The sequence below is a fragment of the Oryzias melastigma genome, linkage group LG21, assembly GCF_002922805.2.
Source record: "Oryzias melastigma strain HK-1 linkage group LG21, ASM292280v2, whole genome shotgun sequence".
In the NCBI taxonomy this organism is placed as follows: domain Eukaryota; kingdom Metazoa; phylum Chordata; class Actinopteri; order Beloniformes; family Adrianichthyidae; genus Oryzias; species Oryzias melastigma.
In genome coordinates this window covers 10,858,596-10,872,621 of record NC_050532.1, presented here as the reverse complement: position 1 = coordinate 10,872,621, position 14,026 = coordinate 10,858,596, and the positions used below count along the sequence as shown (strand labels likewise).

The 14,026-nt window shown below is 38.6% G+C and overlaps 1 protein-coding gene across 1 annotated transcript; it reads right to left on the bottom strand.

Moving 5' to 3' along the window:
* Positions 1 to 7,809: 7,809 nt before the first annotated feature.
* mstnb (myostatin b) lies at positions 7,810 to 11,706 on the bottom strand. Its single transcript, XM_024286804.2, has 3 exons — positions 10,919 to 11,706; positions 10,099 to 10,472; positions 7,810 to 9,374 (listed from the first exon to the last, which is right to left on the bottom strand). The coding sequence occupies exons 1-3, from the start codon at positions 11,298 to 11,300 to the stop codon at positions 8,994 to 8,996; spliced, it is 1,137 nt and encodes a 378-aa protein (XP_024142572.1). The 5' UTR covers positions 11,301 to 11,706; the 3' UTR covers positions 7,810 to 8,993.
* Between the last annotated feature and the right edge of the window lie 2,320 nt (positions 11,707 to 14,026).

The window sequence follows — 14,026 nt, the reverse complement described above, 5'->3', positions numbered from 1 at the left end:
AACGAGCATCCACTTAGCTCTTTATGCTCTTAGTCAAATGTTTTGTCTTCAACCACTGCATAAAATCTTGAAGAGCAATTAACAGCAATAATTATAGTTGCACACAAGTTTATTTATTCATATGCATTACATATCGAAGGCACTTCAAAGTGCTTTACAAAGGAAATACACAGACAAAAATCCCATCCATCCATTTTTAAGTCTACTTAAATCCATTTTGGGGTCACAGGGCTACCCGTATTCCACCCAGGTGTTGTTGGGTGAAGGTGGGGCTCACCCTGAACAGGTCACCAGCAGGGCCACACACCCCTAGGGGCAGTTTAGAATCACAAGTTAACCTCTGAAGCATGTTTTTGGACTGTGGGAGGAAGCCAGAGGAAAGCCACATATACACATGGAGAACATGCAAACTCCACACAGAAAGGTCCCAGCTGGGGTTTGAACCAAGGTCTCCCTCCCTGAGGCAAGGGCGCTAACCACCGTGCAGCCCTAAAATCAAAGTCAAAATATATAAATAAATCATAATTGGACTGAGATTGCAACAATTAATTACAATTTCAACCATGTTTCCAACTCTAAACCTCTATTTTAAGTATTTGCAGTAGTTTTCTAACTATTATTATGCTGTTTTTAGGCTAAATTAAAAAAAATCGCTGTTGTTTTCAAGGACATAGTTTCTGTAGAGCAGCAATAGTTCATCAGAAAATTCTCTTTGAGTTGTGGACAGGATTATTGACGGGGAATAAGGCTGCCCTCATTTCGCATCGTTCATTTGTTTACACACTCTCCTGCTAGCTTACAGCCCCTCACAACCCCCAGCTAACATTAGCAGTGCTACAAAAACGGCGAGCAATATTGGAGCTATCCAGCTATAAAGTTTGAGCCAGATACCAGTTCAGATGATGAAAACAAAGACCTACATGGATCTAGTCGTCTGCAAGTGGTTGCATTTGAATGAAACGAAGCAGTTTGTATGTAACAATAAGATTTTTCTTTCAAGCATTTTTGTCTGTCCTGCAACAATTTGATGAAAAAATATTCAGAAACCCAGTTTTAATCTTAATTTTCTTTATATATGTCCTCCATCGTGTAAAAATACTTAAAGAACATGTTAAAACCACCAAAAACACATTTCATTGGAGTAAGTCTTTGACGTTGTTTGAGTGAATTTAAAGTCACATGTTTTGGGGCCACCAGTTTCATGTCTGTGACAACATCTGCTTTATATGCAACACTTCATGTCTAAACAAATCAAATATGCTAAAGTTTGATTATTTATTTTAGTAAAGCAGAATGCATTTTTACTTTCAAACTAATTCAAATTGATTCTTGATTCTGGCTTAGAGTAAACAACCCCTAAGTATTTGGGAAAGTCTTTGTCAATAAAATATCTCTCAACTCTCCAGCCCCGTTCAGTAAAGGGTACCCTAAATGTTATTTCTGAAATGTAGAAATCTGTCCAGTTCCCGCTGACACATACCTGACACAGCTCTGCATCCGTCTGTGTTAAGAGCACACGCATGTCACAAGGAGACAGGAGGTTTCCATAATCTGCCCTCCCTTCGCCTCCTTAGAGGAAGATCTATTCTTCATCACTGTCAACTCTCCGTCTCCAGGGAGACGATGCTTGGCTGCTTTAGAACTTAAGGCCACATTTTTTTTTTGGTCCTCTCTAAGCCGTTCTTCACAAACAAACATGAACGTGGAAGAACTTTGTAAACATTTCTGGAGCGAACACCAAATTTGTCCTCTCTCCTAACTTCCAGTGGGAAGATTAATGTACACAGTCATGAATCAAACCACGGCTTCCCAAAGGTGGCTGTCAGCTTAAGGGTAGGAATAGTGATTCCTCGTCCGTAAGTGAAAAAGCAAGCGAAGTGCAGACAGATAGGATAAATCACTGGAGAAGTGAAGACAGGTAACATTTAGCTTCTGGCCATCTGGCCCTTATCATGTCCCGGACTGGTTGATTTTATTGCTTTTCATTGCTTTGCAAATACCCAATAGGGGTTTTTGCAAACAGCCTGTCAATCTAGCCTAAAATAATAATCTGGTGTTTTTTTAAAGGGGATAACAACATGATTTTAAACATAATTTCCTCATAAGACTGAGAGGTTTTCCAGAGCAGAGTATGTTTTAGAACTGGATGATGCACTGATTGATGTTCAGACCCGAAATGATGAAAATAACTCAGCAAATTTTGTTGTAAAGAGAATTTTTAAAAGAAATATGTCACTTTTTTTTTTTAAAGCAGAGCATGTCTATTTTTCTATTTGTGATTTGTATTAATACCGGTATAAAACAGCAATCGTGTCTTAAAATTAGAGGAGCTTTCTCCTGACTTTAACAAAAAAAAAACCCATTGAATGTATATAGAGAATGTTCAGGGCATCTGTTAGTTTATATGAGCATCAGGTGTGCTGAACTGCAGGCCTCGAGGGCTGGCATCCTGCCGCATTACACTATAAGGCAAAGGTTAGTTCAGCACCTGCTGTTGGTTATCTCGGAAATGTAAAAAAGAAATCAACTTCACATTTTCAGTTTGCACATTTTGTGAGGGTTGACTTCTTTAGTTTGGGTTTTGGTCATGTTCTCTCTCCGTCAGTCACACCAGGACCATGTTGAGGCTGCTAATGATCCACAGCTGTCTTGAATGGTGTTAATAATCCTCAGTGTATTAAAATCTGTGGTTTTTGACTTTGTCATTGTCAGATCATCTCTTCTGTTTTGTCATTTTTTGATTCTCTGTGGGTTTTGTCGTGGTTTAGTTTATTTATTTACATGTTTTAGTAAAGTTTAGTTTATTTATTTACATGTTTTAGTAAAGTTTAGTAAAGTAATCTCAAACTTTATTTTTCTTTTTAACCTAAAATTATAAGTTTTATAAACAAATGTATCTAATCCAAATTAATACAAAGTGTCCTATATGTTCTTTAATTCTATTCAGTCTCACACAGTACAGGCCAGAGTTGGGACACACCTTCTCATTGATTTTTTTTTTTAATATATATTGATGACTATTTACATTGTAGATTCTCACTGAAGCATCAAGACTATGAATGAATACCTGTGGAGTTATGTACCTAACCAAAAATGGTGAAATAACTGAAATCATGTTTGATATTCTAGTGTCTTCCCAATAGTCTCCCTTTGCTCTGATTACTGCTTTGCACACTCATGGCATTGTCTTGATGAGCTTCAAGAGGTAGTCACCTAAAATGGTTTTCCAACAATCCCCAAGGAGTTCCCAGAGGTGTTTAGCACTTTCTGGCCCCTTTGCCTTCACTCTGCAGTCCAGCTCGCCCCAAATCATCTAAACGCGGTTCAGGCCCAGTTTAGTGTGGAGGCCAGGTCGTCTGTCTCAATATTCCATCACTCTCCGTCTTAGTCAAATTGCGCTAACACAGCCTTCAGTGAGAATCTATAATGTGGATAGTCATGAAAATAAAGAAACCTATTGAATGAGAAAGTATGTCCAAACTTTTGACTTGTACTATGCATGTAGAGTCATTATATGTAGAGGATCAACGACGTTAAGTTCTGGAATTTTCTTTTCTTAGAAAAATGTCAATTTTGCAGAAGGAAGCTTTAAAATATTTCTACATTTTCTTTGTTTTACGTTTTCCTAGAACCCAAAAATATTTAGCTGTCAAAAAAATGATATGGACTTTTTTCCCACAACAATAAAAAAATGTCGAAATTTATAACATTTTAAGCAATAAAACATTGTATAATGTTAGTACAACTATTAGCACATTGATTTTAAAAATATATGTGTTCAAATTTTGAAGTCTTAATAAAGAGTCTTTGTGTTTCATTTCATTTCTTTATTTGAGGATAAAAAATTCAATAACACAGTAATTGAAATTCATAATATATGATATATGTCATAATCTTTAATGACATTTTCAGTTTAAACTTGCAAATGATTATTTTTATTGAAAACAGATATGCCATTTTTTCTTATCTACTTTCATGAAATGGTTGCAGATTTATACCTATTGCATTGTAACACTAGGAATACTAAATTTAAACCAATTTGTTTTTATCTGAAACCTTATACTGAATAAATGTAAATGCATGAGCAACTGTTATAAATATACAAACATATCAGATTTATCCAATAATTCATCAATGTTGGTAAATAACTTAATTTTTGCTTCATTTTCATCTTAAGCTTCTAATTTTAGCAGATCTCACAAATAGAATCGTATCATTGTGATGTGTTGTTGGTGTTTTAAACTTTGACCTAATCTCCTGAAAATGTTTGCTTGGTTTTATTTTTGGTTTAGCAACTTGAACGGTCATTACTCCTGATCGGTGTTGTTGTGGAGGAAGAGCTCCACCAGCGCAGAGCCATCTGTCAGCACAAACACTTCTCCAGATGGTATAGTTTGCAGATGTTTTAGGATGAACCAGGCAAACGTCTCTCAACCCCTATGTCACATTATTGAACAACACTGAGGAATCACTGTACGAAGTGTAAGAGGTTTCTCAAAGTTGGCAGCAATAAATCAAAGGCTCCAAAGCCCTAATAAACACATACGTTTATTCTCACTAAGCTTTCAGGGCTGCAGCCTCAAAACAATTAATTTAGGAAGAAAATTACGATTTGAACATTTTAAAATGATAAAATTGTCCTTATGAAAAATTCACCCATAAATGTAGGATCACTCAGTATTTACTACTGACTTTAAAAACTTGTAAAAAATGTATAAACTTCGGGTGTATTCAGACCGGAATAGTCTTGGTCCAGACTTACCTAGTCCGGATCGGGTTCTGAACGTTGTCTGCATTCAGATTGCCACCAACCAAGTTTGGAACCAAAGCTTGTAAACAAAACCATGTGACTGAAGACCTCTTCACTCATTGGACAGGAATAAGGGGGCGGGGCAATGGAAGGGGAGAAGGAAATCCTATGCTTTGTAATCTTGTCATGATAGTTCTCTTGTTCAAATGTTTTATTTTGCTGACTGGTTTTGAACGTCTTTATCGAGGTCAGCTACAACTTTTGTTATTTGCTGCTTTGGTATGGTGGAGGCGTGCTGCACAGCTGTGCTGATAGGTGTCTATGACATTTAGATTGTTGGAAAAACCATGTGAGAAGCAATATGTGTCTTCTTGGGTGTAATCAGACTGAAACTTTGTTCCGGTTTATTGGGGTAAACAAATTTTAGTTCACTTTAAGCAAATGTGTTCAGTCTGAAAATACCCATAAAGTTTTTATTGTGGGAATGGTGGGATTTTCTAAGTTATTAGAGTCTATAGGTGTTTGTATGCACAGATTTTGAAGCTTCTAATCAGATCCATGTATATATTGTGTTACTGTAGGCTATACATTTAGCATATTTTTTTATTTTTGTTTCACTGTCATTAATTGAAACTACTACTGATGTCTTGCAACTCTGTAACGACAAACCAATGATTTCTCTTCAGAACAACTTTCAAACCTCACAACATCCTTTTAGGTTACATATTTGACTCTTTGATGGCTTTTGCCCTGAAATTATAAAATACAAGTTATTCAGTCAAAAAAATACAAAATTTACTCAGTAGTTCTAGAATTGATAGTTCTTACAGAGTTACAGTTACTGGATGAATCAAAGTTGAACAGAGGAAACTTTAATTACAAACCCGCCGTAATGGTTGCATAGAGAGGGGATTTCAGTTTACACAGCTTTAGGATTCTTGTTCACAATGTTAGTGTTTATTTAGAAAAAAATCCAAAAAGGACACCTTCTTTATTTTGATTTTATCAAAGTCTCAGCTGTATTTCTAATTTTGACATGGCCGATCTTTTCTAGAGATTGAAGAATAAAAAAGACCATATAAACGGCAGGTTCATTTCATCACACACCTGAATAAAGCGTCAAACCAGATAGATATTCAAGTGCTTTAATCACAAGATTCATTTCCTATTGGATAAGAATTGCTAGAACAATATTTGTTTTCCACAAACTGATTTATCTTTTTTTGTCATCAGATAAACTTGATCATGAGGATTTTTATAATCTACATCTTTATTTATATGGATTCTAAAATTATACAAGGATGCTTTTTCTTTTTTACAATTTCCTAATTAAAAAGTTATATAAATGACAAAAATAAAAGTTTTTGTGTCAGTAATAATAAAAGAATATTGCTTCTGTATTGGGTTGGGGTTAAATACAGTCATTTCCATGTTTCATGCAATACTTGAATGTAACAGAAGCTATGATGAGAAATATTTCCCATTGGAGTGAAAAACAGACCATCTGTTTACAGAGTAATGATAATCTATCAGTGATTTTAGATTTTTGCTTTCCCATTTTTATTCCAAAAAATTCTAAAACTTCTAAATTATCCTAAATTTTTTGCAGGAAATTGTTATTTTAAATGTCCAGAGCTTTACTGCTTGAATGCCTAATTTCACTGTTTGGACTTTGATATTCAAACATATTATATGTTGGCAATGATAATCATTAATATGGATTTGAAAAGTCTCTTTTTTTTTAATTCTACAAACTTTACACAACAGAAATCTAGTCCAGTAACGGGGTCTCCAGCTGCCTTGGACTTCTCCCTCACCCCCTAACATTCTTCTTCCCGTCCTCTCACTTCCTCACCTGTCAGAGGTGGAATGTCGCTGGCGGATACAGTCCTCCAGAGTCCAACTCTTGACAGATGCAGCTATGCTCAGTCAAAACGTTTCCCAGTTTGTGTGACGAGCCGCAGACAGCGGACAGTTACTGCAAGACAGCAGCTGCTGTCTCCTCGAAATCAAATCGCGGCTGCAGGTCAGGGGGGAACAGACAGAAGCACCGAGGCTGGCAGGACATGAACTGAATCAGAGCAGCTCATAATGCTCGCTAGCAGTTAATAATTTTGTTTGTATAGCTTCATGAAAGTGTACACAACTTTGATTTAATACATTTTAAGCATTGCAGCCTCAATATCTCTAACTTATACTTATTAAAGTCAAATGATGCTCCTGAGTTATTAAGAAAACCGGTCACCCCTACAGAGATTGTCTGTAAAAATAAACAATATGAGTGAATAACCCAGCACATCTGCAAAAAGACAATAAAAAAATTCTAAAAAGCAAAGATTTTTTATGTATTTTACATCCATGCAATGACATCTCTTGGGATCAATAAAGTTTAAAGACATTTTTATCACTTTCACTTCAAACAAGGTTTTTATCTTTACACATCCCTCTTTTTGTCTCTTTCCAAATTCTGCCACCAACAAGCAGAGAAGTGCAACATCTACAGTCAAACCCCCCCATCCACCCCCAGAGAAAAATGCTCTGTGGATCCACTCTGCTCCTCGCTGCGGCCGCTCTCCGTGGCGTTTTTCCAGCTCTCAGCAGGAAAGGAAGTGGCTCTCATGGGCAGGGCTCAATTCGCCCTCTACTGGGCGGAAGTCAGGCTCAATGAGGCCATCATTCCAATAGGTCATGCTGTCAGAGCGCACCACAGTTCACATCCTCTCATTAGACTGCAAAACTTCTAACATCCCCTCAATGGAAAAAGAAAAAAAAAAGCAGAGTCAGGAGAATTGGGTTGCATTGATGAGACATAGTGATGAAACAAGCTTTGAGGGTTTTAAGGTGGACAGGTGTGCCACCTGATGACATTTTTTGTTGCAAAAATGTCAAAACAAGTTGCAATAAATAAAAATTATGAATGATAGGCGACTTTAAGGCCAAACACATCAATTTTTTTAGCATATTTGAGTATTTTTTTTTTACATTTTTATGATGTTTTTGTAACCTTATTCATTTTTATCTCAACCAAGTATGAAAACGATGAAAAAGAGAACTCAGCAAATAGGCTAGAGACTTTATTTGTTAAAACAAGTATATATAGAGTTGCTGTACTACATTTTTTTTCTTTTATTACTGTGGTTTTTATACATTTCACCATCAGTGGCTTTGAAAGACCACTCCTAATGGAAAACATTGTGTACATGGAAGCATATATAGACATATACATACATATATGTATGCGTCTATATACATATGTGTATAATAAAAATTAGCAAACATATCAAAATCAGTTTTTACATCTTTTGTAGCCACCAATTTCACTTTATTGGTGTGCCATAGTGCAAACTGTGTTGTTTGTAAGACAGAGTTTGAAGCTCGCCCTCCGCGTCAGATCATCTCGACAACTGTCCCTCTGTCTTTAACACATCTTCATTTGTAGGCTGCATTCACGTTGCCTTCAGTTCAAGTCCTTCTGTCCAGTAAGGTGAGTTTACAAGAATAATTCAAGTGCGTCGGGTAGGTCAGGCTTTTCTGTTGGATATGGTGGACGTGCTTCTTGGTTGGGTGTGCAACAACCTGTCAAAGGGTGGAACTTCATCCAGGAACAATAGTGATCGTCTCCCAAATTCAGGATGTCAAGCAACACATTTAGAAAACTTGAAAAGGAATTTTAAAAATTTTAGTATTGCAGCTGAGGATTTATCAGCAATCAACCAGGGGGAGGGAAATGTAATGTGAATTAAATCCGAAATTCATGTTTTAAATAAATCGTATTTTCCTAACTTTTGTCTGATAATTCAACCTTTAAAAAAAATAAAAATCATAATAAAGTCTAAAAATTGTCTTGGTTATGACTAAAAAGATGATGTACCAACATAAAACTGCATGTTTATCTACATAAAGTGCAGAAAACAAAGCAAAAGGAAGATGGACAAGATGTTTTTGGATTTATCATCTCTCCATGTTTCCTGCTGAATAAATCATGTTCCTGTATCCATGAAGATTTTAAATCTATGATCTGGTTGAAGATAAAGAAAATTGTACCAGGGTAAAAGAAGAAAAAAAAGCACTGCACTGCAGGAAATTTAGGGCGACTGCTGCCTCTATACTGTGGTTCTAGTGCATCATGGTCTACAGGAAAACACTGGAATTGATGGATTGGTTGTAATAGTCTTAGGTTGGAGGTGTTTGACTGAACGCAGCTCCTCCATCTTCTTTCTCTTGAGAAGCTTTCTGTCCCACCTCAAGAGCAACCGCAACGGTCCACCACCATGGAGGGGATTTTACCGTAGATGATTTGCTCTTTGGGGTTAAAGTAGAGCATGTTGATGGGCGACATTTTCGTGGGTGTGCAGCAGGGACCTACAGTGCCCTTGGGATTGGCCTTGTTCACCAGGTGGGTATGCGGGTACTTCTGCAAGTGCATGTACTCACACTCCCCAGAACAATAGTTGGCCTTGTAGCGCTTTGGGGCAATAACCCAGTCCCAACCGAAGTCCTCAAAGTCCACTGTGAGCGGGTAGCGGCAGCAACGGGACTCTGGGGAGTTCTCGTCGCAGTCCAAGCCCGAGTCTCTCCTGGCACGCCTGGGCCCCTCTGAAATCTTCACCTCGATGAACGGTTGCTGCAATGACACAGCCTGAGTGAGCACTCAAAAACAGCAGGCTCGCCAGAAAGGTGTGATTGGCAGATTAACCTTTGGATGTTTTTAATCCAGCACCATTTGGCAGCTGTCCTGCAGGAAAAATGTTAAGTAACTCTGAGTTACAGTAAAACAAAATCATCTGCTGGCTGGTTAGCCACAGCTGCCTTAGTTTCCTGACAGCTCCGGTGCCTGTTGCCAGCATTTGAGCTGTGTGTTTGTCATTGATAGCAGCTGTGTGTGTGTGAGTGCAGGCAATTACTCTGATTTGCAAAGTCACATGGAATACTTTAAGGAATTTGGGACTTTTATGTAATGAAATGATCACATTTAAGGTTAACATGGGCGGGCACTTGTCCAGATGCAGGTGTGCGCCTACATGAAGCCTGATTAACAGCTTTCATGAGTCTTTTATATCTTGATTCTTTTTTCTCAGCAGTGCTGGAATGTTTAACCACCTGCTGCTTCTGCAAAGCCTCTGTGCACACTTGAACCGTAGGAGTAAAGAAAAAATGTCAAGCCACTTGTACAACATAATAACAATGGCTTGTAGGACACAATAGTTCCTGGATTCAGGCTGGCTTTAAGCTGTAACAAATACACTTTTTTTAATTCCTTAGGATACAACAATGTTTTCATATTTGGAACCAATACTTTTATTTATAAAAACTCAATTATGTTACTGAGAAACGGGGTTTAGGCTCACCAGTCCTTGCTCTCCCGGTTCTGCTGAGGTGACAGCTAAGTCATTTCCCCTGGAATCGAAGGCGTTGATCTCGATGCCCCAGTTGGTTTCAGGCTGCCGAACCCACACAGCCAACACTTGTTTCACATCAATGCTCTGCCAAGAGCTGAGCCCGGCTCTCACGTCGATCTTCAGGGAGCGGATACGCACAATGTGCCTGTTTCCGTCCGTGACCGGCATCAAACGGGAGATCTGCAGGAAGACGGTGGTCGCCTCGTCCGCCGGGCGCAGATGCACCCACAGCTGCGCGCGCACGATGCGGCTGGCGTGAAACTTTTGAGCAAAAGAGAAAAAGCAACACCTGGGCTCTCTGTCCACCTGAACGTCGGATTCAGCTGCGTGGAGAGATGGAGAGAAAAGCAGAATTATGACCCAACAAAAAAAGTTTGGACAGCTTTAAGGACGTCATTGCGGATGATTACTACTATCATCAACATATTTTAGTCTGTCTGAAATTACGTAATATGAAAACATACAAGCTTTCAGAATAACACGTGTTACATTTTAATAGATTATTGTCATAATGGCTCATTTTGGAGCTGTGGGAGTCGTGCGTAAAAACGTTTGCGCGCGTAAAAACGCAAATGAACCATGAACTTGCGTTCTGTGGCCACCAGTGAAATACATGAGGTTTAGATGTGATTTGTGTCTTCTATCTATGTCGGTATTCCATTGTATGTTACTGCTGAACAAGCTCATGAACATTGGTTCATGTCTTTGCAATAAAGGGGTCGTGCGTAAAAGCGCACGCGTTTTGAGAATCAAGAAAGCATAAACTTACGTTCTGTAGCCATCAACATAATAGTCTCCGTGGTTGCATGCTCGTCGTCGTCCTCTGCAACAGGATCCATACTGTCGTCTGCCAGCACGTCGTACTGGTCGAGAAGTTGTTGCAGCGGCGGCGCTTTGGGCAGGAGCTGGTTCACCGTGTCACGGCTGATGTTGGGTGCCTCTCTCATGCGCAGCTTACTCAGAATCTGCGACTTGATTGCGTTTAACCGCATGATTTTGATGTGCTGCCGAACTTCGCAGGTTGCGCACTGCTCCGCGTCTGCGGCACTGGTGGCGGACGGCTGCTGCTGCTGCGTCTCCTGGCCACTCAGGACGACTGGACCCAAAGCGGTCAACAAGCTGAGATAAAGCAGGAGCCGCGGCAGATGCATTGTCTCTGAGGGGTGACGTTTGTTCTGCTTGTTTGACTTTTTTTTTCAAAGAAGAAAACGAAGATCCTTTGTTGGGAGTGGATCTGATCCGCGATGTCACTGCGCGTGGATAAATGAGCCACTCATACTTTATTAGCGCGCACCTTTTTATACTCCAGCTCTTTTGTGTCGTCAAAATCCATGATTGGCTGGACAGCCGACAATGAATTTTAACCATCTGGCAGGGGAAAAAAAGAAAAAGTTTTTCGCTGTCAAAGCGTGGAGGGATGGACACGTGCTGAGCGTGCGCGCAAATGGATGAAATCGCCTTCTGGCACTGATCGCATATTGATCAGTCGGTGCTTTTTATGATTCAAAAAGTGACACAATTAAATAACATAACATATTTACGTCATCAACCCCCAAATTAAATTACCTTAGGGCGGGAAGTCTGTAAAATACATAAACTGCCCTAAAATTATTTTTGTCTTAGATCAATTTGCTTCAAGAAAAGTATATAGATAAATAAATGAATAAATACACAAACAAACTATGATCTTGTGTAATTGCTTTATTGTTACTATTTACAGCAGTAGAAATTTACTTTAAAAACACACACACACACACACACACATATATATATATATATATGTTTAGGAAGACTTCAATAAGTGAAGACCATGAAGTTGATCCTTCAAAGATTATGAGAGAACAGCGCCATCGTGTGTCATACAGGATTGAGAACTTTCCTAAAAAACTATTAACTTTATGTAGAATTGATCATTTATTATTAAAAGTATAAAAACTTTTTACTTTATTTTAATTTTAGAAAATGTTTCTGTTTTATTCTATTTTTCTCTAACACATCTTAATCTTTGAAGGTTTCACGATTTTATTATTTTGTTGTTTATTTTGTGTTTGTTTTTTCGGATGTGTTGTGTGGTTGTGAATGCAACCAGCTGACCTCTTCTGGATTTCTTTTGGGATTATTAAAAATTCGGTTTTATTCTTTAGAAAAAAAGCAACATTGTTTGTTTAATAAATAAAGACCTTAATAGTCATTGCACACATTTTGGGGAAGATACAATAAAAAAAATAATATTAGTTGAAAAAGACTGATTAAATAAAAAAATATTTAAGATAAAATAAAGAAATGTGTTTTTAAAAAAGAGCCTAGAGAAACTTAACCACAGTGGCTGGACTCCTAATTTTATGCACCATGTCATCCTGATCTTTGCAGTTTTCATGTTGATCACTGACAAGAACAACTCATGGAAACTGAATTAACAGTGTCATGGATGGTGGTGAAGGACCCAAATGCAGGCGACCAGATTTGGTGACAGAAACTCAAAGATTTACTTAATAAACTCAAACATGACAAAACCAGGCGTCAACAAACCAGTGAAGTGACAGATGACGTGACAATGTAGAACTGAAGATCAGACACTTAAATAGGCTGAGGACAATTAACTAAATGAAGACAGCTGTGGGTGATTTGACCTGTACATGGTCAGACTGACATGGAAAACATCCATCCATCCATTTTCTTAACCGCTTCGTCCCTTTCGGGGTCGCGGGGGTGCCGGAGCCTGTCCCGGCTGGCGGGGTACACCCTGGACAGGTCGCCAGTCTGTCGCAGGGCCTCAATCACACACATTCACTCTCACATTCACACCTAGGGGAAATTTAAAGTCACCAATTAACCTATGAAGCATGTTTTTGGACGGTGGGAGGAAGCCGGAGTCCCCGGTGAAAACCCCTGAAACCCCACGCATAATGCACGGGGAGAACATGCAAACTCCACAGAGAAAGGTCCCAGCCGGGATTCGAACCGGGGCCTTCTCGCTGTGAGGCAAGAGCGCTAACCACTGCGCCACCGTGCAGCCACATAGAAAACAGAACATGACAAAACCAGATCACAGAATCCTGACAAACACATCTTCTGTAGGACCACACAACTTGTAGTCATTCCATCTTTTCTCTCTGAATTCTTGGATATGTCCTTGTTTTATTCATGGAGGACAAAGTTTCAAATTGTTTAGATCCATTTTTGGATTTTTCATATATAAGTTCAAAATATTTCAATGCAAAAGTCATTAAGTTGTTAAGGATAAATATATAATTGATAGAGTCTAATGTCTACTGAATTATATATCACTCAATCCTTGGAAATCCCTTTTGGGGTCACGGGATTGCTGGAGCCAACTGTTAGACTGTGGCAGGGCACACCAACATTTAGGGGCAATTTATAGACACCAATTAACCAATGAAGCATGCTTTTGGACTGTGGAAGGAATCCAGAATGCTCACACATGTACGGGGAGAACATGCAAACCTCCACACAGAAAGACTACTACTGGGATTTGAACTGTTGGGCTCTCTTGCAGTGAGATGAAAGTGCTTACCACTACACCACTGAATTATTCAAGGTTAAAATCCTCTTTCTAAAGGAAACCATGATCAAGTTCCTTCAAGTGACAGAAAGGTTTGCAAAAGTGTTCCAAAAACGATTAAAGTTACTAAAACTAGAATTCAAAGCACTAAACTTTTAATTTTATACAATAGCTAAAGCTCGTTTGAAATGTTGTTGCACCATATGATTTGTAACAAATATTAAAGAACATAAAGTAAATCAGTGAATAAACACAGAGCTCCTGTGATACCAAACATATCCAGCAGATGGCAGTGTGGCGCTCTGCTGTCTGAGCCCCCGCTCTCTCCCTCCTTCATCTCTGCAGCAGCTCTTA